The sequence below is a fragment of the Budorcas taxicolor genome, chromosome 10 (genome assembly GCF_023091745.1).
Source record: "Budorcas taxicolor isolate Tak-1 chromosome 10, Takin1.1, whole genome shotgun sequence".
Taxonomy (NCBI): domain Eukaryota; kingdom Metazoa; phylum Chordata; class Mammalia; order Artiodactyla; family Bovidae; genus Budorcas; species Budorcas taxicolor.
The window spans coordinates 41,182,076-41,206,804 of NC_068919.1; the positions used below are offsets into that span (position 1 = coordinate 41,182,076).

Below are 24,729 nucleotides of genomic sequence, written 5' to 3' on the forward strand. Positions count from 1 at the left end.
CTGTCTGCTGCAGACTGGCCAGCTCATTTAGGAGGGAATATAGCCCTGCCTATACCGGCAGTTCTTTCGGTTGGTGCTGTATTTTCTCAGTGTCTGTATCTTCACCCTAGAAAAAGGACTCTGGCTCTACTTAGGTGTGTTCCTCCTCTATATCAGTCCCCGTTGCCAAGGGTATGATTGGCCAGGCCCGAGTTTGAGACCTGTCCCTAGGGGAGCAAGATATTGTGTTGGTCAGATCACTGGAACTGTGCAGAATAAAATACTGAACAAAATTTGTGTTCAAATTTTTGAACAAAACCCAAAATTTGGTTCAAATTCTATTCTCTGCGATTTTAAAAGAGAGGAGAGAGGATTTGAGAGGATTGGAGGATTGTCAACAAGTACAGTTATGAGTCATGCAAGCAATGTTATGAGAAGAACAGTTGCTGCTAGGTGATGCTGCTATAGCCTAGGGAAAGACCAAATTTTTATCCACTGACAGGCATATGGGCTTCCCTGTTGGCTCAGCAGTGAAGAACCCACTGACAAAGCAGGAGATACAAGTTTGATCTCTGGTTTGGGACGATCCCCTGGAGAAGGAAATGGCAACCCACTCCAATATTCTTGCCTGGAAAATCCCATGGACAAAGGAGCCTGGTGGGCTCTAGTCCCTGGGGTTGCAAAAGAGTTGGACACAACTTAATGAATAAACCACAGCACGCATGTATGCATAAAATTCCTTGCAGTTCTGCTTCTGTAAATGGAAGTGAGGGAAGTTCTATGCAAAATAAAAAGTGTTACAAGGCTTGACCCATCTCAGCATCCTCTTTTTCCTAGCAGTGGCTTTCACATTTCCAGTGTTCTTCTGTTCTATTCTAATTTTGGAACTCATCAACTATCAGTCAATCATATTTGTTGATGGACGTTTCCTGCAGTCAGTATTTGAATGTTAAGATTTATGTGTTAATGAAATAAAAGCATCTTGTCTCTCTTAAAATAATTTCATATCAGTAAGCAAGTGGAGAGAAATTTTATTGACACTGGATCTACTAAAACTCATCCTAGACCTCTTTCAGGCTTCTTAACACTTTGCTTCCTTAGACAATAAGCAAAAATCTGGAGCTACTGCACACATAGTTTTAGAATGTGCTCCTTGGGATCAGTGCGCTGAGGTAGCTTATAAGGAGTTCTTTAAGACTTCGGGTCTTTCTGTGACTGTCTCTCCTTGCTGTAGTTTGTAACCCTCCCATCCTTCTGTGCCAACAGCCTAACAGGCACGGGACACTTTTCGTTAATGTTTAACAATATTTTCACTGTGATCTCTCTGATCATTTCTTCAGATATGTTCTTCAGTTCAGTTCAGTTCAGTCACTCAGTTATGTCTGACTCTTTTTGACCCCATGGACTGCACCATGCCCGACTTCCCTGTCCATCACCAATTCCCGGAGCTCGCTGAACTCATGTCCATTAAGTTGGTGATGCCATACAATCATCTCATCCTCTGTCATCCCCTTCTCCTCCTGCCTTCAGTCTTTCCTAGTATCAGAGTCTTTTCCAATGAGTTGATTCTTCGCATCAGGTGGCCAAAGTATTGGAGTTTCAGCTTCAGCATCAGTCCTTCCAATGAATATTCAGAACTGATTTCTTTTAGGATTAACTGGTTTGATCTCCTTGCAGTCCAAGAGATACTCAAGAGTCTTCTCCAACAAATGTACTCCAACGAAGAACTCTTACATTGTTTATATTCTATCTGAAAGTTTTTCTGATGTGGTTGCAGCTAGAATCTGTTTTCTTTATTTTCTAGACACTTCGTTAAATTAATTCATTGTTCTTCAATATCTGCATCAAAGTGCAAGGTAACTTGATACAGTGTAACAGTTACTTGTTTTGAAGTTGAAGAAATTGGATTTGCATTCTAATTGTGTCATGAAAGAGCTGTGTACTTTTAGATAAGCCATAGAGTGTGACAGTGGCACCCCACTCCAGTACTCTTGCCTAGAGAATCCCATGGATGGAGGAGCCTGGTAGGCTGCAGTCCACGGGTCGCCAAGAGTCAGATATGACTGAGTGACTTCACTTTCACTTTGCACTTTCATGCATTGGAGAGGGAAATGGCAGCCCACTCCAGTGTTCTTGCCTGGAGAATCCCAGGGATGGGGGAGCCTGGTGGGCTGCTGTCTATGGGGTCGCACAGAGTCGGACACAACTGAAGTGACTTAGCAGCAGAGGGTGACATAGGCTTCCCAGGTGACCCTAGTGGTAAAGAACCCACCTGCCAATGGAGGAGATGCATTGGTTTTTAATACTTAAAGAATCTGCCTGCAATGGCAGAGACCTGGTTTCAATCCCTAGGTCAGGAAGACCTCCTGGAGGAGGGCATGGCAACCCACTCTAATATTCTTGCTTGGAGAATTTCATGGACAGAGGAGCCTGGTGGGCTACAGCCCATAGGATCACAGAGAGTCAGACATGACTAAATCAACAACACACACACATAGTGTGTCATCCATAAAGTGGAAGGTTGAAAGAGTTTTCCTACACAGGATTCTTAACCCTATGAGAACAGAATCGCGTTATCTTGAGTATTTCAAACAACTTAATAAGCGCTGTGCATCGTTTGCACAGTTTACACAATCAGTTCAGTTCAGTTGCTCAGTCGTGTCCGACTCTTTGCAACCCCATGAATCGCAGCACGCCAGGCCTCCCTGTCCATCACCAACTCCCGGAGTTCACTCAGACTCACGTCCATCAAGTCAGTGATGCCATCCAGCCATCTCATCCCCGGTTGTCCCCTTCTTCTCCTGCCCCCAATCCCTCCCAGCATCAGTGTCTTTTCCAATGAGTCAACTCTTTGCACGAGGTGGCCAAAGTACTGGAGTTTCAGCTTTAGCATCATTCCTTCCAAAGAAATCCCAGGGCTGATCTCCTTCAGAATGGACTGGTTGGATCTCCTTGCAGTCCAAGGGACTCTCAAGAATCTTCTCCAACACCACAGTTCAAAAGCATCAATTCTTCGGCTCTCAGCCTTCTTCACAGTCCATCTCTCGCATCCATACATGACCATAGGAAAAACCATAGCCTTGACTAGACGGACCTTTGTTGGCAAAGTAATGTCTCTGCTTTTGAATATGCTATCTAGGTTGGTCATAACTTCCCTTCCAAGGAGTAAGTGTCTTTTAATTTCATGGCTGCAATCACCATCTGCAGTGATTTCGGAGCCCCCCAAAATAGTCTGACACTGTTTCCACTGTTTCCCCATCTATTTCCCATGAAGTGATGGGACCGGATACCATGGTCTTTGTTTTCTGAATGTTGAGCTTTAAGCCAACTTTTCACTCTCCTCTTTCACTTTCATCAAGAGGCTTTTTCGTTCCTCTTCACTTTTTGCCATAAGGGTGGTGTCATCTGCATATCTGAGGTTATTGATATTTCTCCCGGCAATCTTGATTCCAGCTTGTGTTTCTTCCAGTCCAGCGTTTCTCATGATGTACTCTGCATAGAAGTTAAATAAGCAGGGTGACAATATACAGCCTTGACGTACTCCTTTTCCTATTTGGAACCAGTCTGTTGTTCCATGTCCAGTTCTAACTGTTGCTTCCTGACCTGCATACAGATTTCTCAAGAGGCAGGTCAGGTGGTCTGGTATTCCCATCTCTTTCAGAATTTTCCACAGTTTATTGTGATCCACACAGTCAAATGCTTTGACATAGTCAATAAAGCAGAAATAGATGTTTTTCTGGAACTCTCTTGCTTTTTCCATAGGCTAATGCAAATGCCATTACTTTGTTTTTGTTTGGATTGATATGAACCCAGTTTATTCAGAAGCTTTGATTGGCTATTAAATGTATTTCATAAATAAAATAGGAGAAAGTTCATTTATTTCACAATGAACATGTATGTAGTAGAAGAATTTTTCTAAAATTTCACATCAGAGACTGGATACTAAAACTTGTTTTGCTTGAAGAGTTGGGAACTGCAACACAAATGGTTCCCTCTCATTTATTTAAAAATCTTATATAGGTAAAGGGGCTTCCCTGGTGGCTCAGATGGTAAAGAATCTGCCTGCAGTGCAGGAGATCCAGGTTCGATCTCTGGGTCGGGAAGATGCCCTGGAGAAGGACATGGCAACCCACTCCAGTATTCTTGCCTTGGAGAATCCCATGGACTTAGGAGCCTGGTGAGCTATAGTCAATGTGGTCGCAGAGTCAGACATAACTGAGCAACTAACACACACACATATAGGTAATATCAGAATTATTTCTTACCGTGTTGACCTTATTCAAATAAACCTGAAAAGTGTAGAAAGTTATGATCTTTGATGCAGAGATTAAATTTTGTATGCCCACATTTGGTAGCCAACGAGCTGAAAATACTGGGTTCCTTTTGAATTTGGAATGAAAAATACAAACAGAAAAGTACTCATCATGAACACGTGGAAATTATGCAGAAAATTATTTATATTTTATTCATTCATCTACTCGTACTTTTTTCCCACCAATCTAAAACTTCTCTGAAGAAAAGATCTGCTATATTTATTTAAAGTAAAGGATAAAGGTGTATTATCAGTTAGTCAAGAGTTTTAGCAAGAGATAAAACACGGGCTTAAGCCAAGAGTAAAGTTCTTATTATGGAATTTGAAGCACCAAGAGCCTTCAGGGACAGATGTAATTTTTTCATTAGAGTCTCTGAGATTACCACTCTGTGCACTGTCATTCATAATATTAACTCTGTGTATGTGTGTGTGAGAGAGAGAGAGAGAAAAGAGAGGAAAGAAGGGGTGGGGTGTGTCAGAGAGACAAAGAGAATGTCTTTAAATTTAATTTTTTAATCTTTACATTTTGAGCTAAAATTAATGTGCAATCTCATGCTGCCAAATAGTGTCAGGTATTTAAGGAAAACATTAAAAAAAATAAAGATCTGAGTGAATTAATTCCCTAAGAGTAGTATTTGTCTATAATTGCTTACTACCTTGAACAGACTTTTGCATTAGGGTTTTTAATTAAGTTACATACGTAATTGTAACCTAGCAGCAAGAATTTTGCATACTGAGCATAGGAATGTAACTTACAGATGTTCTAAGCCTTTGTGCTCTGTTTTCTGATCTCTGCTTGCAGGGTGGCATTCCACCACAGCCACGAGCCGCGCATACGTGTGCAGTTCTTGGAAATAAGGGCTATATCTTTGGCGGACGTGTGTTGGTTAGTGTTTTTAATGGAAATGGCCTTTTTTGTTTGATGTTTCCTATAAAAATTTATCCTTTGATTTTGTGGAATAGCTGAACATTCAGATAGTCTGGAGATTAAAACACCATTCAATAATAACTTCTAAAAATCTTCTATTAACCGAACAGACTGTATCTGAGTAATCACAGATGATTATAAATCATACTTTAATGTGGAGAATCCTTCAATTCAGTGATTTATCAGGAAAACTTTACTTATTATCTAAATCTTGTTAATTTATACTCATTTTTTCCTTTCTCCCTTGACACATTAATTTGGTAGCTCTATGCTAATTTTATTAATGCTTAACATTGTTTCCCAATATGTAAACTTCTGATATTAAGTAAAATAGGGTTGATCTATTTTTAATATGACTTTATTTTAAAGCCAAAATTTAAGTCCGTTAAATATGTAAAACACTGACCAATTTCATACATTTTATTTTAGCAAACTAGGATGAATGATTTGCACTATCTAAACTTAGATACCTGGACCTGGTCTGGAAGGTAAGTTCGAAATTCTAAGAATTGTTTTAACCTATAGGTATTTCTGGGTTTGTGTGTGTCTGCACATGCATGGTATGATCCAAATTTGGGTCTGTAAAACTGAACAGATGTTTTCTTCCCCTTCAGATTGTTTGCCTAAGCAAGAAATATATAGATATAAATATAGAGTTTGTTCTTTAATCAGGCTACCTAAAACATGAGAACACTAACAGTTAAAAATTGATTATGTGAAAGTGCTGGGGTTTTTTTGAAATTACTGGTTTTATATTACAAATTCTTAAGGGTCTTTAAGATATAATGAAGTTTTAATGGAGTCAGATAACAAACAGATAATCAAGTGAGTCAAAATCAGATTTTATTGCTCCTAATATATATTTAGAAATAGAATAATATATTTAGCTACCAATTCAGCTGTTCACGTAATGAGATAGAATCAGAGCCATCACTTCAGTTCAGTTCAGTCGCTCAGTTGTGTCCGACTCTTTGCGACCCCATGAATTGCAGCACACCAGGCCTCCCTGTCCATCACCAACTCCGGGAGTTTACACAAACTCATGTCCATCAAGTTGGTGGTGACATCCGGCCATCTCATCCTCTGTCGTCCCCTTCTCCTCCTGCCCCCAATCCCTCCCAGCATCAGAGTCTTTTCCAATGAGTCAGCTCTTCGCATGAGGTCGCCAAAGTACTGGAGTCTTAGCCTCAGCATTAGTCCTTCCAGTGAACACTCAGGACTGATCTCCTTTAGGATGGACTGGTTGGATCTCCTTGCAGTCCAAGGAGAGTCTCAAGAGTCTTCTCCAACACCACAGTTCAAAAGCATCAATACTTCGGTGCTCAGCCTTCTTCACAGTCCAACTCTCACATCCATACATGGCTACTGGAAAAACCATAGCCTTGACTAGATGGGCCTTTGTTGGCAAAGTAATGTCTCTGCTTTTGAATATGCTATCTAGGTTGGTCATAACTTCCCTTCCAAGGAGTAAGTGTCTTTTAATATCATGGCTGCAATCACCATCTGCAGTGATTTTGGAGCACAAAAAAATAAGTCTGACACTGTTTCCACTGTTTCCCCATCTATTTCCCATGAAGTGATGGGACCAGATGCCATGATCTTAGTTTTCTGAATGTTGAGCTTTAAGCCAACACATTATGCCAAAGTACTGCTGCTGCTGATGCTAAGTAGCTTCAGTTGTGTCCGACTCTGTGCGACCCCATAGACAGCAGCCCACCAGGCTCCTCCGCCCCTGGGATTCTCCAGGCAAGAACACTGGAGTGAGTTGCCATTTCCTTCTCCAATGCATGAAAGTGAAAGTGAAGTCACTCAGTCGTGTTCGACTCTTAGCGACCCCATGGACTGCAGCCTACCAGGCTCCTCCGTCCATGGCGTTTTCCAGGCAAGAGTACAGGAGTAGGGTGCCATCGCCTTCTCCGATGCTAAAGTACAAATACTATTAAAAAATGAAACCACAGAAGTACTAGAAGGAAATACAACAATTTATCTTTAAAATCTTGGCATGGAAAAAGCTTTTCTAAAGATGATATAAACCTAAAATTCATAAATAAAAAGACTGATAAGACCACTTAAGAATTAAATATTTCTGTGTAGAAATATATACCATAAAAAGTTAAGAGGCAAGTTGGAAAATGCAAGCAAAAAGCAAACTAGAAGTAATATTTACAGTAATTCTAACAGAAAGGGCTATGATTCACAAGAGCTCAGAAAATCAGTAAGAAAAAGACAATACAGTAAAACTGAACAAGGAACATGAATGAGCAACTCATAGAAGAAATACAAATATTTATAAATTATTTTTTAATTGTTTACCTTCATAAATTATTAAAGAAATTGAAATGAAAATAATTTTTCACTTACCAGGAAGAATAATTACAAATGACCAGTGTATCCTAGGTTGTAACAACACAATTGGTGGGTGTTTAAATTGGTACAATTTTCTGGAAGGTGGTCTGGCAATGTGTTTAAAATATGGAATTTCTACTTTGATCCAAAATTCCTCCTAAGACAAAAATAGGACAGGTATTTATATGTGTGCACATATGTGTATATGTGTGTGCATACACAACAAAGATGTTTATGGCAACATTATTTATAAAAGCAAAAACATGACATCAACCCTCATGTCCATAAGTGGGGTCTGTTAAATCATGGTACATTTGCCCAGTGAACTGCCATGCTTCCATTACCAAAGGAAACAATGCTTCATGGAAATATTCTGCAACATATTAATTGAATGAAAAAAATTTACAGAACAGAATATGTGATTCTATTTGTATATTTTTAATAAATATGTTTAAATGTACATAAAAGTCAGGAAAGATATATACCAAATTATGATTTCTTATTGCTGGAGAACAGGATTACAGAACTCTCCTTTATAAAAACTAATTTTGTGGTTGCACATTTCGTAACCCAAATATTTTTTAATAGTTATAAAAACAGTAAAAATATTTCCATTTTGGAAAAAACAAATTATGTCTTCTGCCACGGGCCCATGTTATTCTCACCTCCTAAATTAGTTAAACTTTTGCACTTATGGTCTTTCTGTGTGGGTTTTTTTTTTGGGCCTCAATGCATGGCATATGGGATTTTAGTTCCCTGACCAAAGTTTGAACCTGTGTCCTATGCACCAGGAAGTCCTTGTGTTTATGTTTTTATTTTAAGAATATGGCAATATTTGTTTGAAATCTTTAGAGGTTTATCCTGGATCTGGAATGGCTTGCATGCTTTTATTTTGCAGTTGGAGTAACTAGTGTTTTCAGGAAATTCCATAGTAAAAAGACCAAAGTAAAAGACAACAAAATCCCATAGTCAGCTGAAAATACAAAACTAAACGTGAAACAACAGTCAAAAAAATGATAGACATGAAAATAATTACACTGAAAACCTGAAGAAGTTTTTGCTGATTTACCAACAGGGAAGCCAAATCTGGCCTCTGTACACTAACACCAAATTAAATCTCAAAGATAGAGTTTTGGGTGAAGTAAAAAAGAATAGCTCTGTCGCTTTGCCAGGCAAAGGGGGCCACAGTGGGCTAATGCCCTCAAAACTGTGTGTCCCCACCCGAGGGAGCTTGTGAGGAGTCTTACAGTTCAGGAACAGGGCTGCTGATAAGGATCAGGGTTTGTGCAGGGTCCACATTCCTTCAGTCCAGAGATTGTCTGATGTCAGATGATGACGGGCAAACTCTGACCTTCTCTGCCATGATGAATGTTTCATCGAGTAGTTAACATCTTCCGTTTGCTGAGGGTTTCAGTGCTACAGAAGAGTTCAAAGATATTATGCATATGCCTTGAGGGAACCAGGCCCTGCCCCAAGAATGCACTTTTGTTTCTTCACTGCTCCTCCCTTGTTTCTATACCCTCTCCTTTCCCTGATTAGCAACTGTTTCAACCTGCCCTGGTTTTAGAAAAGGCAGAGGAACCAGAGATCAAATTGCCTACATCCGCTGGATCATGGAAAAAGCAAGAGAGTTCCAGAAAACATCTATTTCTGCTTTATTGACTATGCCAAAGCCTTTGACTGTGTGGATCACAATGAACTGTGGAAAATTCTGAAAGAGATGGGAATACCAGACCACATAACCTGCCTCTTGAGAAACCTATATGGAGGTCAGGAAGCAACAGTTAAAACTGGACATGGAACAGACTGGTTCCAAATAGGAAAAGGAGTACGTCAAGGCTGTATATTGTCACCCTGCTTATTTAACTTCTATGCAGAGTACATCATGAGAAACGCTGGGCTGGAAGAAGCACAAGCTGGAATCAAGATTGCCGGGAGAAATATCAATAACCTCAGATATGCAGATGACACCACCCTTATGGCAGAAAGTGAAGAGGAACGAAAAAGCCTCTTGATGAAAGTGAAAGAGGAGAGTGAAAAAGTTGGCTTAAGCTCAACATTCAGAAAACGAAGACCATGGCATCTGGTCCCATCACTTCATGGGAAATAGATGGGGAAACAGTGGAAACAGTGTCAGACTTTATTTTCGGGGGCTCCAAAATCACTGCAGATGGTGACTGCAGCCATGAAATTAAAAGATGCTTACTCCTTGGAAGGAAAGTTATGACCAACCTAGATAGCATATTCAAAAGCAGAGACATTACTTTGCCAACAAAGGCCCATCTAGTCAAGGCTATGGTTTTTCCAGTGGTCATGTATGGATGTGAGAGTTGGACTGTGAAGAAAGCTGAGCTCCAAAGAATTGATGCTCTTGACCTGTGGTGTTGGAGAAGACTCATGAGAGTCCCTTGAACTGCAAGGAGATCCAACCAGTCCATTCTAAAAGAGACCAGTCCTGGGTGTTTATTGGAAGGACTGATGCTGAGGCTGAAACTCCAGTACTTTGGCCACCTCATGCAAACAGTTGACTCACTGGAAAAGACCCTGATGCTGGGAGGGATTGGGGGCAGGAGGAGAAGGGGACGACAGAGGATGAGATGGTTGGATGGCATCACTGACTCAATGGACATGAGTTTGAGTAAATTCCAGGAGTTGGTGATGGACAGGGAGGCCTGGCATGCTGCAATTCACGGGGTCACACAGAGTCGGACACGACTGAGCGACTGAACTGAACTGAACTGAACCTGCCGTTTGGAACTCAGAGAAGGGGACACAGAAAGGCTTTTGTGCCTAGGAGCCCCACAGGATCCAGCTCAGTTTCTGTAGGAATGATGCTCAGTATGCATTGTGAATAACTAGGAATTAACTTTTAAAATTTTCAGTCTGTGTTCTGTGGGCAAGAGGGATAGACATTACAAGGAAAGAAATTGTGTAAATTTGTCTAAGAATTTAAGAATGCTTTAAAACATTCTTGTAGGTGAGATTAGTAGAATCAAATTTTTTTAAACTGGGAAGGGCAGTTTTTTCTTTTGAGATCTGAGATGATCAAAAATCTTTATTTTGACTAACATAGTCAAAATTGTTTTGACTTGACTTTTCTTTTTTTTCCCTCACCACAGGATTCCTATTAATGGAGAAAACCCTAAGCATCGGTCATGGCATACTTTAACACCAATAGCTGATGATACGCTTTTCCTGTTTGGTGGCCTAAGTGCAGACAATATTCCATTAAGTAAGCTGAAGTTTAGCCTACACTTAATATCTTATTCTTTTAACCTGATTGTATTTGATACTATGGTATCTTTCTTTTTCTGATTTTACAGTTTACCTTTATCCCCAACTATGTGGTCACATCAAGAATTAGAAGGCCCCTTTGCTTTTGTACCCTTACCTCTCTTTAGGTTCTCCTGTTTCCTGGGTGTAGGGAAAGGAAGTAGTTGAACCTAGGGGAATTAAAGCCCCTTTCAACTATAGTATTCTGTGATTTTGTGTCCTCCCAATTTTTGACCCAGATGCTTATGCTGTAGTCTAGAATAGGGATTAGAAGAAGAGCCTTTCCCAGAAGTCTCTGAAAAGCACACTGAGAATGTCAGTTGCTTCTCTTTTTGTTCCAGAAGTATAAAGAAAGTGCTTAGCTAGAGTATTTTTAACTCCTGACACTGCTAATTCCAACGGCTGTGCGTTTGTATCCCAGTTTTTCTTCAGCAGTAAAAGTTGTGGCATCAAGATAGACAAATGACCAAGAATTATTCACTTAGTTTGACATATTAAGTGTTTTGTAATTTAATTCAGAGTTTTCTATAGCTTAAGACAGTTTCCTTAAGATACTTTATATACCATTAAGACCATTTATATATTTTTATATAGGGTGTAAAAACAATTACTTGTTTTCCAACAAAAATTTCTATTGAGCACCAGCTGTGTACCTGGCAGTCTGCTGGCCAGGAAACTCCAGATGCTGGTTGGAGGAACAGCCAGTTTTTGTAGATTTTTATACTTGTCTAATTTGTGGGTTTTTTAATTAAAAGAGATTTGGAATCTAATTTAAAAACTAACATTGCTACATCTTAAATAGATACAGTATTGTGTGTCACTCATATCTCAGTAATAAAACTGGAAGAAAAAAATTAACATTTACCCATTACGCTAGGGTTTATTTAATATATCTTCATGAGCTTTAGTGCTTCAGATCCCTATATGCTGGTTTTTGTCATTGAACTATGGAGAACTAAATGTCCTAACTCCTACTCCAGTCAGTTTCCTCCCTTAGAGATTCAGCTTAAGATACAGTCACATGGGTATCAGATGATCCCAAAAAACCACTTGTAGTTTTTTTGGCTGTGACTGTAGCATTGTGGTTAAATGATAATAGCATTGTAGCTAATTACAAAATGTCTAGTTTTTTTGTTTTTTTTTTTAGTGATGCTCACTGAACTATGACTGGGGAAAGTAATAAGACAGCTAGGATTTGCTTTAGAATAATTCAGCAGCAAGAATAACAAAAAGAGATAAATGGAGCGCGTGTGGCAAAATCTCAGTAGCTGTTGAATCTGGGTTATGTGACAGTTCATTGTCATGTTCACTTGACTTTTGTCCATGTTTGAGGATTTTTATGATAAAATATGCACACACACAAAAGACAGTCATATAAATGTAGCATGATAAACTTGGGGAAAAAATTAAAATTCTATCCGAAAGACCTGATCTTAATTTCTGAACTCATAATATTGCAGGTGATGGTTGGATTCATAATGTCATAACAAATTGTTGGAAGCAGCTTACACATTTACCTAAAACAAAACCCAGGTAAGTCTAGAAGTTGGCAAATATTGAAACAGTTAAGAATTTTAAAGTATTAAAATATAGCAGTAAATTTATAGTGTTTGTTATTAAAACAGGGAACCATTTGGAAGGATATATTTCAAATAAGCTTGATATTACCCAAATTAGATAATAGAAAGGATATATTCAGTTTCTATCCATATTTGTATATTTGAAAGTATTACTCTTTTAGCTAACTGCATAATCTTGCCTGGTAAATATGAAAAGGCTAAGAAATTGAAAGTATCATATAATGTTAATATTTTTAATAAGTAGATGAAAATGAGGTTGGTTTTATTAGTAGTTATTTGGGTTTTGAAGTGGTTTATAGCAATTTAATGAGGAAGTTGCTTTCATGTTTATCAAGTAGATGACAGATTATAATTTTGTTTATTAACTGATATACTCATTAATGTAAATTTCTTGAAAATGTATTAGTTATTTGTGGTATATTATAGAGTAAAAAAATTGTAGAAAAATATATCATTATTAGACTGCAAAGAAAATCACATTCATATTGTAATTCTTATTTTTTCTAATTTGATTGAATGTAATGAAGATATATCCATAGGAGATTCAAGCAGTTTTATTCCTTTTTATATCATGTATTTCAGAATTTTTTACTATAGATTATTTATATTAATGTGAAGCTAATTAATGATATATTAATGCATAACCTAATGTTATGTATTTCAGAAATTTAAGAAATAACAAGTAACATACTTGAGAAAAAGGCCTGAAAAATATATATATATAGTATATATCTATATTAATATGCACAATACATTTAGAGCTTATCATAACTTCATCTGTGATTATTATATTCTTATATATAAAAATTCAGTGGAATGTATTAGCAATTCTGGGTCTTTTGAAATATATTGTTTAATTTGAAGAGTTTTATATTAAAATCCAGAAGCCCAGTGTTCTAGTCCTTGCTCAGCTAACGCTTAGTTTTTTGGCTTGGGAAAGTCACTTTGAAGAAGCTGAGCATCAATTTCTTCGTCTATGAAATGAGGGAATTGGGCTAGAGGAGCTCTTAGTTCTCTTCCAGTTGTCTGTGTGGATGCATTGCTTACAGACCAGAGTGGTAGTAAGAATATGTGTAATTTTTCATTGCTCCTGTTTAATATTTCAATCCTTAATGAGTAATTAGAGCCATACAACTGTTATCAATAAAATACTAGTTAGAACTGAGCTATGTAAAGAGATTTCTTTGAACTCAACTGATGTGTCATGTAAATCATATGCTTTATTAGAATGTTTAGGTGATAAGTTTAGAGCAGCTGTGAGAGGACATAAACTATCAGTCTATAGAAAAAACATCAGGTTGCAAGCTAGATGTCACCAAAATCGAGGCAGGAAAGGCTTTCCAGTATCCCGAGATGATGAAGTCCAGGCCAGAGTTCCCCTCAGGCAGATAAGACAGAGGCAGACCTATCTTCAGGTTACAAGGTGAGGAGGAGAACAGGTGGGATGCAGTTTATTGTAAGGAGAACATACATAAGTGTATATATACTAGTTGTTTTTATGAAAGTAAGAATGTACTTAACATCAAAATGCATTTTGTGCAAACTTTTCCAAGTTATAATTTGAAAAGTAAGCTGCCTAATCCTCCGCTTGTAATTCTATGGAAAGGTTTCTCAACTTTGGTATTACTGATGCTTTGGACCAAATTATTCTTTGTTGTTAGGTGTGTCCTGTGCATTTTAGGATAGTTAGAAGCATCTCTGGCCTTTACGTAATAGATGCCACTCCCCCTTGCCACACACACCTGGTATTATAACAATCAGATATCTCAGATATTGTCAGATGTCCCCTTGGGGACAAAACTGACCCTGGTTGAGAACCACTGTCCTACAGTCTAGCACTCTCTTCACTAGCTCTCACTTTAGATGAACTATGCTTGGGTGAATAGCCATCTATGTAATCATATCAGATCATCTATATTGGTGGCTATCAGCAAGGTCCCTTTTTTGTTTCTGTAAAAGATGTCCAGTAAAGTGTTGATATGTAGAGCCTTAGGCACTGTTGGATCCCATGAGTATTGCCAAGGTTACACATGGCTTTCTCTTCTCAAAATTAAGCTGTTCCTTCCTGTGAGGGCATTTGTTATACTCTGTCTGCTTTGCTCAGTCCCTCCTCCAAACCCTGTCCCCAGTTCTACAACATAATCTGCGTGTTGCTGAAGATCTATACAATTTATATTCTAACATACAAGTTGGAGAATTGGGCAGAGTATTTCCCAAACAAAATTTCTAGTGACTCAGTTCTATTCTGGGTTCCAAGTGCATTAGTCCTTAAATGTGTCATGATTGTTTGAGAAAACTATTTTAACAAATTGTGCACAGTCCCACTGTTTGCACTTGTGGGAATTAAATAAAAAGAATTAATGTACTAAAAATAGTTGTGTGGTAATAAAATACGTGGTAATAGGTAATTTGGGAGGCATCTGTTGCTTCAGCAATTTGGTCTATTAAGGAAAGCAATCAAATACTCTCAGAAACAAAGCAATGACTTTGTGAAACTTTCCATTTATTTTCTAAAAGTGAGAAATTATGTATACTGTTTTCTGAGAGTTAGACCCCCAGAAACATTGAATTTTATAAAAATGTAACATTGCTTTTGGTAAATAATATGAATATGAGCTATCAAACCATTTCCAAAACAACATGAGATGCTCTAGTTCTTTGTGAAATAATTTGTGTATTGAGTAAATTATGCTAATATGTTGTGTTTGCTTTTGTTAGAAGTTTTTGAGCACCTACCGGATGCAGAAAACCTTATTAAGTATTTTTAAGGAGAACATAAAATTAGATTACCCAAATTCCAGTGGTGTGCTGGTACATAGTTAACAACTGCTCTCCAAGAAAAACAAAACCAAAAAAAATCCTAATTTTGTAGCATTTGCTGATTTCCACTGTGGCCAACATATCATTGAACATGGAGTTGCCAGGCACAACTGGCTTTACCCATGGTTTCAGCACACTACTGGGGCCGTTTTTGACCTTAAAGACTATAGAGTTTTTGTTGGGAGTTAGAAAACAAATTACATCAAACAATTGAAGTAGTAGATAGAGCAGTTTGTCTTCAAATGGAAGTTAAGATATTATAAAATAAGCACATAAATGTTGAAAGATGCTGAGCAGAGAGGGTAACAGAGCCAATTTGGGTGGTCTTTGGAATGCTTCCTGGGGATTTTGAGCCTATTTTTAGGCCCTGAGAGAATGACTTCTCATTGTAAGCCTAAGAAACAGGGCAAACCAAAGCCTAGAAAGAGACACAAGCTTTTCTCTTAGGGGACACAAATGAATGAACGTGGCTGAAGTTGGAGGGAGGGTTCATTTGAAAAAAGAAAGGAATTACAATTTATCAGAAAAAGAAATAGCTGTTGATCATAAATTTTAGGCTAAGAACAATGGCACAGATGCTTCCTGATCAGGAAATATCTATGTTTAAAAACAACAAATATTTGAAATACATTATTTATCAGCTCTATGTAGCTGGAAGAGATTAGAGACAGAAAAATGAGGAACATGTTATGGCATTCTGTGCCCAAAGTGAGTGATGTGACAATGTAAAGAGAATGATGATAATAGCGCCATGGCAGACAGCAGTAAGGAAACTGTTTATGGAATAGGCTGGTCAGTTCTTTTTAAAATCGTTTTATTTTGTGATAGCGGCAGCAGCAGCATCTATGACATAAAGAGGTTAGAAAAAAGTTGAAGGATACAATATGAAAGAGTTATTGGGAGTCATCTCTTTCATTGAACTAATGTGATTTAATGAACCCTAGAACCTAAGTCTCTAATGATTCTAGAGGAATCTTTAAAATCTAACCTCTTTGAGGATATAGGCTTACGTTCAATCATGCCTCTTTTGAAATAGATTCAATTTTAGAGTGTTCAGTTTAAAATTGATTTATATGTGATGTACAGCTTTTTCCTTGATCGTATTTCCCTGTTTATAATTTTCAATCACAGGTTATGGCACACAGCCTGTTTGGGAAAAGAAAATGAAATAATGGTATTTGGTGGGAGCAAAGATGATTTACTTTCCTTGGATACAGTAAGAAATTTTCATATCTAAATATTTTCTCTGAGTAATTGTTTTATTGAAGCTAAATGGCTGTTCAAAAAGATTATTGATATTCCCACATTGAAAAATATGGAAGGGCACAAAATGTTACACCGTTGTATGATTAATCTCCAGAATGAGTGACTTTTGTGAAGCATTTCAGGATATTTGGAGTTGATAAATCAAAATAGGTCTATTAACTTAACATTGCTGCTGCTGCTGCTAAGTCGCTTTAGTCGTGTCCGACTCTGAGTGACCCCATAGACCCTGCCAGGCTCCCCCGTCCCTGGGATTCTCCAGGCAAGAACACTGAGTGGGTTGCCATTTCCTTCTCCAATGTATGCAAGTGAAAAGTGAAAGTGAAGTCAGTCGTGTCCGAGTCTTAGCGACCCCATGGACTGCAGCCTACCAGGCTCCCCTGTCCATGGGATTTTCCAGGCAAGAGTACTGGAGTGGGGTAACTTAACATTAGTCAAGTTATTAAGAAGAGTTTTAAAAAGATGACTCTTCCTTTTCTCTTTGACCCTTACCATAGTCTGGGTATTTATAATTTTATCAAATTGAAATATTTGTAAACATGAAAAGAATACGTATAATGTATATGTAAACTACTAAGTATAAGTACTCCTGAAATTTGCTACCTAACTTAATAACTGGAACATTATCAATGCTAGCTTTTCCCTTCATGAGGAAACTACTTTGAAATGTTTAAAGTATATTTTATTTCTATTTTATGTTCCCTTTGCCACTGCTTTATCCACCCCTGTTTTACAATTGAGTTCAGTTAATGCATTCTAATTTTAAAATCTGATAAAACTAAAGTCAAAGGAATAAATGAGTAGATTTTGTAGCTTGTGTGGCTCATCTGGTAAAGAATCTGCTGCAATGTGAGAGACTTCGGTTCGATCCCTGGGTTGGGAAGATCCCCTGGAGAAGGGAAAGGCTACCCACCCAAGTATTCTGGCCTGGAGAATTCCATGGACTGTGTAGTCCATGGGGTCGGAAAGAGTCGGACATGACTTTCACTTTTCACTTTGGAAAGTATTTTTCTTTCCCTCCTAGCACCCTGGGAAATTCAGAGAGATGGGCACAGTCTGTACATGATGGACCAGGAGCTCAGGATTGCTTGCTCTGGTTTGCATCAGGCACTGGGGAGTGGCTGACACTGCAAACTGGCAGGGATGGGCTACACTTGAGCCAGAGCCCGCCCCCAAGAGCCCCAGTGCCCTCTCACCTCTTTAGGCATTGTTTTCTCCAGAGTTGCTCCTACAGAGTGGCAAGCCCTGAAATAAGGTGGCTTTTCTCCTGGGAATTTGGTTTACTGTAAGGTTCTGGGGCCTCCAAATCAAATGTTAGGTATAGTGAAAGTTTTAGAACTTTCTTTGGCTAAGAACTCAGTGCTTTAATAAAAGATTAAAACCACAACTTTATCTTTATTTAAAAAGCAAATTTTGTGGTTTGTCTTTGTTTTCTTGGCACTAGAAATCTCTATTTAGGATACAAACTTTATCATTAACATATGAATTCTGATTAAAATCATGATCATAAATTGTGAAATTCTAAAGACCTATTTGAAAGGATAAGAAAAATGTTTGCTGACTCTTCCCCATTAACTTTTAGATGAGAGAGTCATTATCCAAAAAATCATCCGAATCTGTGATTTTCAAATTAGGAATTCCCAGGGAATCTATCACCTGGAAAAGGGAGACAGAATAAAGAGATTTTAAAATGAGTCATTTGGAAGAAAAAGTTCTGCTTAAAAGACAAAAAACTTGAAAACCACTACCCTTCTCATTTTGAAACCACTGTTCTAAGAAAAAACATTTGCAGTTATATAGGCTGTGCTTAGTTAAAAGTTGGGTCACTGAAAAAATGGTAACCATATACCCAAAGTTTGTATAGCTAGCAGGTATGTATATATTTGTGTGTGTGTGACTAGAGATTTATTTGCTGCTTTACATAATTTCTTCTACATTTATAAAATAAAAATACTCAGTTATTAGTGTTATTGTTATTTTTATTAAAAGTCTTGATAACTCCTTTTTTATGTTGATTAGGGTCATTGTAATGATTTATTGATCTTTCAGACACAGCCTTATTCATTACTCAGGTAAGAAAATTCATTATTTTAAAATATATATGTTATTAATATATGATAATTTCTTTCTTCTTCCTTTTTGGGAAGTGTTACAATATTTTTCAAGTAGTTTATCACTTGAATTTAACTTTACAGCTGCCTAAGAGTATAACCAAATTTGTAATGATGAACCATACACCAGTATAATTTCTAAAAATTAAAATATACCGTGTAGTCACAATTTTGTTTCTAAAATTGAATTTAGTTCATGTAGGAGTGTTAAACATAGTGTATTTCCTTGATTCTAGGCCCGACCTTTTCATATTTTAACTTTTCTGAAATCAGAGTGTGTCTAATATCAGACACACATATGTGCATCTCATTTAGTATATAGAATTTCTCTTTTAACCCCAAAGTTGTTGTTTAGTTAGTGGTGTGACTTTGTGGGTCAGCTCTGCCCAGGAAGAGTTTTGAGAGTAAGCAGGGGGCCAACAACTGAGCATTAAGAACTCATAACATTTGAGGAATAGAACAAGGAGGCGCAAGAGAGTGAGCAGAGTTAAAGATGAAGCGGGAGGTAGGAGCACCAAAACTGAGCGGGGAGAGCACTGCAGGTGCCGCGTCTGCTCACTGTGAGCAGGCCACGGAGCACCTGGGTCGGCAGGTGCCTTGGAGTGTGGCGGTACTAAGACGTCGTTGGTACCGCACGGGGGAAGCCAGGATAACTTCGGGGGTGAGCACCACAACCAGAGGAGTGAGGGTATTTGTTTCCATGCTTATGGAAGAAGCCATCAGCGAGTCAGCTATTGGAAACACAAAAAATGAAGGGAAAATGAATGGAGCAGGCTCTTGAGGAGATTGATTTTAGCAAACAGGTAATAGAATTATCCCTTGACTGGAGGAAGAGTACTTTTAAAATAATGGGGAAAGGAGGAAATACAGCTATAAAAATAGGTGACTTTGTTGGTTGGGGCAGGGCACTGAGGAGGTTTTGGTTGACAGCGCGGTTGTCTGAGGAGGAGGAGGAGAGGTGAGGCTATGAATTTAAGAGTGGTGAAGATGTTCCACAGCTGCTGAGGAGACTGCAAGCAGATGCTGAGGAGGGATGTATCAATACAACATTGTCCTGCTGAGCACTCAGGAGGGCTCAGCTGAGATGGAACAGAATCTGTATGCTACATCCACAGAAACGTGGTTTTCTCCAGCATGAAGCAGCCAGGTTGTAAGTGCAGGAAGGAGATGGCTGGCTGAGTTTAGACAGGCTGGTATAAACAGAGGGACAGCGGCAAGAGAATGAAGAATGAAGTGCATCCGGACAGGAAACTGCGCATGGGTAAACCGTGAAATGAATATGGACACGCTGGTTAGGTAAGAAAGTTACAACTGAACGGGTGTTATTATTTGGAGATCCGGAAAGAGTCAAAGGAGGAAAGGGGTATAAAAGTTAAGAGAATATAAGGTTGTGGTCCAAGAGGAGGAGAGAAGTTTAAGATTTCAGAGGTGAGCTGTCCAGAGTGAAGTCATAAGAGTAAAAAGGGGTTTCCACAGATGGTAAAATCGGTCTAGGGACAAGACTGTGATGAGCCCAGGGCCAAAGTCCTCAGTAATGGGGGGGAGTGAGCAGGAGGTTAACAGATGGCAGCACTGGAGGGTGAAATGATCGCAGCCTGGAAGCAGGAGGGAGGAGTACGGAGAATGCATACTAGTATCCACTCCCGTGTGAAAATGGGGATGAGGGGGAATTTGTTCCCTTTTCTCAAGAAGGCTGCGCAGAAGGCAGTTTCCTTAGATTTCACTTAAAACAGGGACAGAAAGTCAGAGAAAGCAGGAGTGTTTGTGGATACAACTGGTGTTCCAAAAAGCACAAAGGAAAGCTTTGGAAGGGGAGATAAGCAGTGATGGGGAAGAGGACACTGGATGTGCCTGCCTTTGAGGTTGGGACTCAGCTTGGCTGTTAGTCAGGCCAGTGAAATCAATTCTGGAGGTGGGTGCAGGCTGCAGGGAGGGTCGGGTTACAGCGGATGAAATGGATGCAAAGTGTTGCATCTCAGGGTGATGGAGAAGAAGAGAGTTCTCAGAGAAGAGTAAATGGTTATTGGGTTGGAAGAATATGTGAAAAGGAGTCTGCTTCAGACTAACTTGCTTCGAAATTAAGTCTGAATCTTTTTTACTTAAATAACAGTATGCATGGTAAGTTGTAACTGGATTTTGGTCAGACATAGGCACTGTGCTATAAAAATGCACAAGTACTGTGGTGCTCTGGAAAGAACATATATCGTGTCACGTTCCAAACAGTACAAAGCGAGTACATAATCCTGTGAGATTTTTATAATTTTATTTTTACAATACTTGCCTATAAATATTTTATAAGTTCAGGTTCAAAAAGTAATAATTCTGTTATGTTTGGCTTACAGGTCATGCCTTGACTGCATTGGTAAAAATGCTATAATTTTAGAAAGTCAGATATCTTTATTACCTCCTAAACTTCTCCAACAAGTACTCAAAAAAATAACATTTTGGACTGCAGCTAATCACCGGGAAGAACAAAGAGCCCAAAAAGAAGAAACAGAAAATAAATATCAGTGGATCAGTAGCAATTAAGTTGTTATATATGTTATATGTTTAAACATTTTAATCAGACTGTATATTTACTCCCCAAATTGGAGGCTTTATTTAGAAGATGAAACATAAATTCTATGTTAAAGTGATTGTATGGCATGAGATATATGGGAAGAAGACGTTAATGGCAGATTAATTTATATTTATATTTGTAAATTAATTTAATTGTAAGTTGCAGAAAAAAATCTACTTTCTGAAAGTAAGTACAATTGTCAGAGACTTTAACTCACTGTGTCCTCTTTACAGAAAAGATTATACAAATTTGAGAAGAATAAGAAATTACCCCCAAGGACTTAGGGATTCTCCAACATAAAGACAAATAGATATATAAAAACACCTCATGTCAGCTTTCAGAAAGAATAGATTTTTCTCAAGTCACTTTAAAGTCACCTAAAGTTTCCCATTAAATAATTCAGTTATTTAAAGAACTTCTCCTTAAATAACTAATGTAGCTGGCCAAAACAAGAAAATAGGCAAGCATTGGTATGGGATTAAATATTGAACTCCTTTTAGCATTTATCTAGTAAAGTATTCTTGGTCATCTTTATTTGAGTAGGGAAATGAATGTCTTCAATTGTCTTTCTGTTACCTCTAAGTTGTTAGATTGTCCCATTTTTCTCTGTATATATAAAGACAATGTTTGAAAGTGTTACAGTGGAGATTTATCATACAGGGTTTGACATATTGAGAGGCAGTATAGTTATTAACTTTTGATACACATTAAAATACATTTTGTCTTCGGGGCATACTTATAAAAAGTAACCTTAAGTGAATTATGAAATGGGATGATAACCTAGTAATTTATCTTTCTAGAAATTCATTTTGGCCCATACCATTTTACAGAGTTGGTGCTCAAGACCCAGGATATTAAAAATATGTTATCTTCTCATTTGCTTTCAGTATTAACTCCCTATAAAGAAATGGAATGTGAATATTTATCTTTGTAGTCCTTAAATAGTACTTTTGCCATAATTAAGAAGTTCTTCATATGTCACAGTCATATCCGTCCATTGAATTATAACAAGGAATTACTGAAAACTCGATATATAAAATTACTCTCTACCATACTACCATGCAAGTTGGTTCTGCAATTTAAAATGTTAAATGTATTTCTATATTGAAGTATATGTGTAATTTATAATGAAAATTACAGTAGTTTGTAGATCTTCTTAAATTTTAGAGATATATTTTATATATATATATGTACTGTATTTTGGACGTGTAAAACTTCTATTTATGTATTGAAATATTTTGTGTTTGCATTTTATTTATTATACTAACTATAGAATTACTATTTTCCTAGTTTTGTTAGTGTGAACCAGTCATTAGAATTAATTGTGCAAACAATACTTCAGCATAAGTTTTCATCTCTGCTTACTATTTTCAGGCTGAATAACAGATTTAGAAAGTGAGTCTCACAGGTAATACAGGTCTTAGAAGTAATTTTATTACTATGAACTTTAGTATCAGCAGTCTATAAGGAAAAACTATCTAAATCTATTAGATAGTGATAGATGACACTGAGTGGGATAACCTCTTTTTAAATGGCTTCTGAATTATTTCAATACCTTCTCTAGCCTCTTCGAAAAGCACTTCTGTTTATAAATGGTTTACCTAAACATTAAAAGTTAGATTAGCCCCTCAAAACACACACACTTGACTAAGGCTTTAAGAGAATGAAAATCTATATATTATCTTTGGCACACAAAACTGGTGCTCTTCTTATTTGACTGATTATGCTATACTACTTCAAAAAGTTATGTTCTAAGGTAGCCCCATGGTAGGAGTCGTAGGGAATTCTAATCTGATCTTCAATTTCCAAAACTTGCCTTAAAGCAGAGCTTCCCTGCTACTAAGTGAAGTGAAGTCGCTCAGTCGTATCCAACTCTTTGCAACCCCATGGACTGTAGCCTACCAGGCTTCTCCCTCCATGGGATTCTCCAGGCAAGAGTACTGGAGTGGGTTGCCATTTTCCTTCTCCAGGGGATCTTCCCCCTGCTACTAAGAGATGTAGAAATTCTGGGAGCTGGCAAAACCAGTTTTGAAAATCCCTAGTCAAGCAGTATTCATTCCTCATTCTTACCTCTTACGCTTTACTGTCAACTTTGCTGTAGCTGACCTGTGCTGTGCTTAGGAGCCCAAGGCAACATCTGCCTCATAACTTTAAATCCTCCCTAATGGGTTCTCTGTTTGAAAGATGGTCTAGAGGGTTGACTTTTTTCTTTTTCCAGGTGGTTCACAAAATAGGTTTCTGGTCTGATTCTCAAGGAAAAAGAATTTCTGGCCATCTTTATTATGTGTATCAGAATATTCTTCCAGTTGTCAGGAAGGATCCTTTTGAGGTATTATCGTTTTTAGAATGATACAGTAAATGGCATATCAAAATTAGTAGTATCTTTTCCAAGTAGTATCTTTGCAAAAACACCTTTAAAAATTATTAGCCTCTTGATAGAAGCTTAAAAATATTTAGAACTTCATACTGCCAACCCAGAAACAAAGTGACGTTTTCACAAATACATTATTTACATGTATGTATGTGTGAGAGAGAAATAATATAAACTCACTAAAGTAGAATAATTTTCTTGGTAGTACATACTGTTTGAAAAAGTAAAAATTTGATTTCAGAACACTTCAAAGGAAAAGAAACAGTTTTAAGAATTCCCATTTTGGGGTGCCCGTTTTTCCATTGTATTAATATTGTGATTCTATTGGACTTTCCAGCTTGATGAAGTTACCATGTGGTCCAGCATGTGGGTACAGCAAGAACATTTTCTAAATCACCCATGTAATGGACTGAATGTTTATATCCCCACAAAATCCATATATTGAAACCCTAATCCCCAGTGTGATGGTTTTTGGATGTAGGGTATTTGGGAGGTAATTAGGTTAAGATGAGGTCATGAGGGTGGAGACGGGTGATGGATTAGTGTAAGAGACCAGAGCTCTCCTTCTATATCCCTTCCCTATGAGAAGGCAGCCCACTGCAAGGCAGGAAGAGGACCCTCACTAAGTACCAAGTCCGTCTGTACCTTGATCTTAGACTTCCTAGCTTCTAGAACTGTGAGAAATAAATGTTGTTTAAGCCATCCAGTCTGTGGTACTTTGTTATGGTTGCCTGAGCTAATACAAACCTGAAGTCCACAGTTTACCTTAGGGTTCATTCTTGGTGGTGTATGTGTTATAGGCTTAGACAAATGTGTAGTAACATGTATCTGCCTTTATAGTAACATAGAAACTAAGCACTGCTCTAAAAATCCTCTGTGTTCTGCCGATTTATTCCTCCCTCCCCACTAAGCCCTGGCAGCCGTAGATATCTTACTGTTTTCATAGTTTTGCCTCTTTCATGTTATAGTGAGAATTACACAGTATGTACCCTTTTAAGATGGGTTTATTTCATTAGTAATATGCATTTGGGCTTCCCTGGTAGCTCAGATGGTAAAGAATCTGCCTGCAATGTGGGAGATCCGCGTTCAATCTGAGTCGGAAGATCCTCTGGAGAAGGAAATGGCAACCCACTCCAGTATTCTTGCCTGAAAAATCCCATGGACAGAGGAGCCTGGCGGGCTACGG

The 24,729-nt window shown here is 38.0% G+C and overlaps 1 protein-coding gene across 1 annotated transcript in view; it reads left to right on the top strand.

The window, feature by feature from the left end:
• Window positions 1-21,201, top strand: part of KLHDC1 (kelch domain containing 1) — a 37,751-nt gene extending 16,550 nt beyond the window's left edge. The window contains exons 7-13 of the mRNA XM_052647157.1: window positions 5,094-5,177; window positions 5,649-5,707; window positions 10,685-10,797; window positions 12,299-12,371; window positions 16,370-16,454; window positions 18,521-18,573; window positions 20,955-21,201. Of these exons, the coding sequence (XP_052503117.1) occupies window positions 5,094-5,177; window positions 5,649-5,707; window positions 10,685-10,797; window positions 12,299-12,371; window positions 16,370-16,454; window positions 18,521-18,573; window positions 20,955-21,141 (654 nt within the window). The 3' untranslated portion in view covers window positions 21,142-21,201. The remainder of the gene's footprint in view (window positions 1-5,093; window positions 5,178-5,648; window positions 5,708-10,684; window positions 10,798-12,298; window positions 12,372-16,369; window positions 16,455-18,520; window positions 18,574-20,954) is intronic.
• Window positions 21,202-24,729: the final 3,528 nt, after the last annotated feature.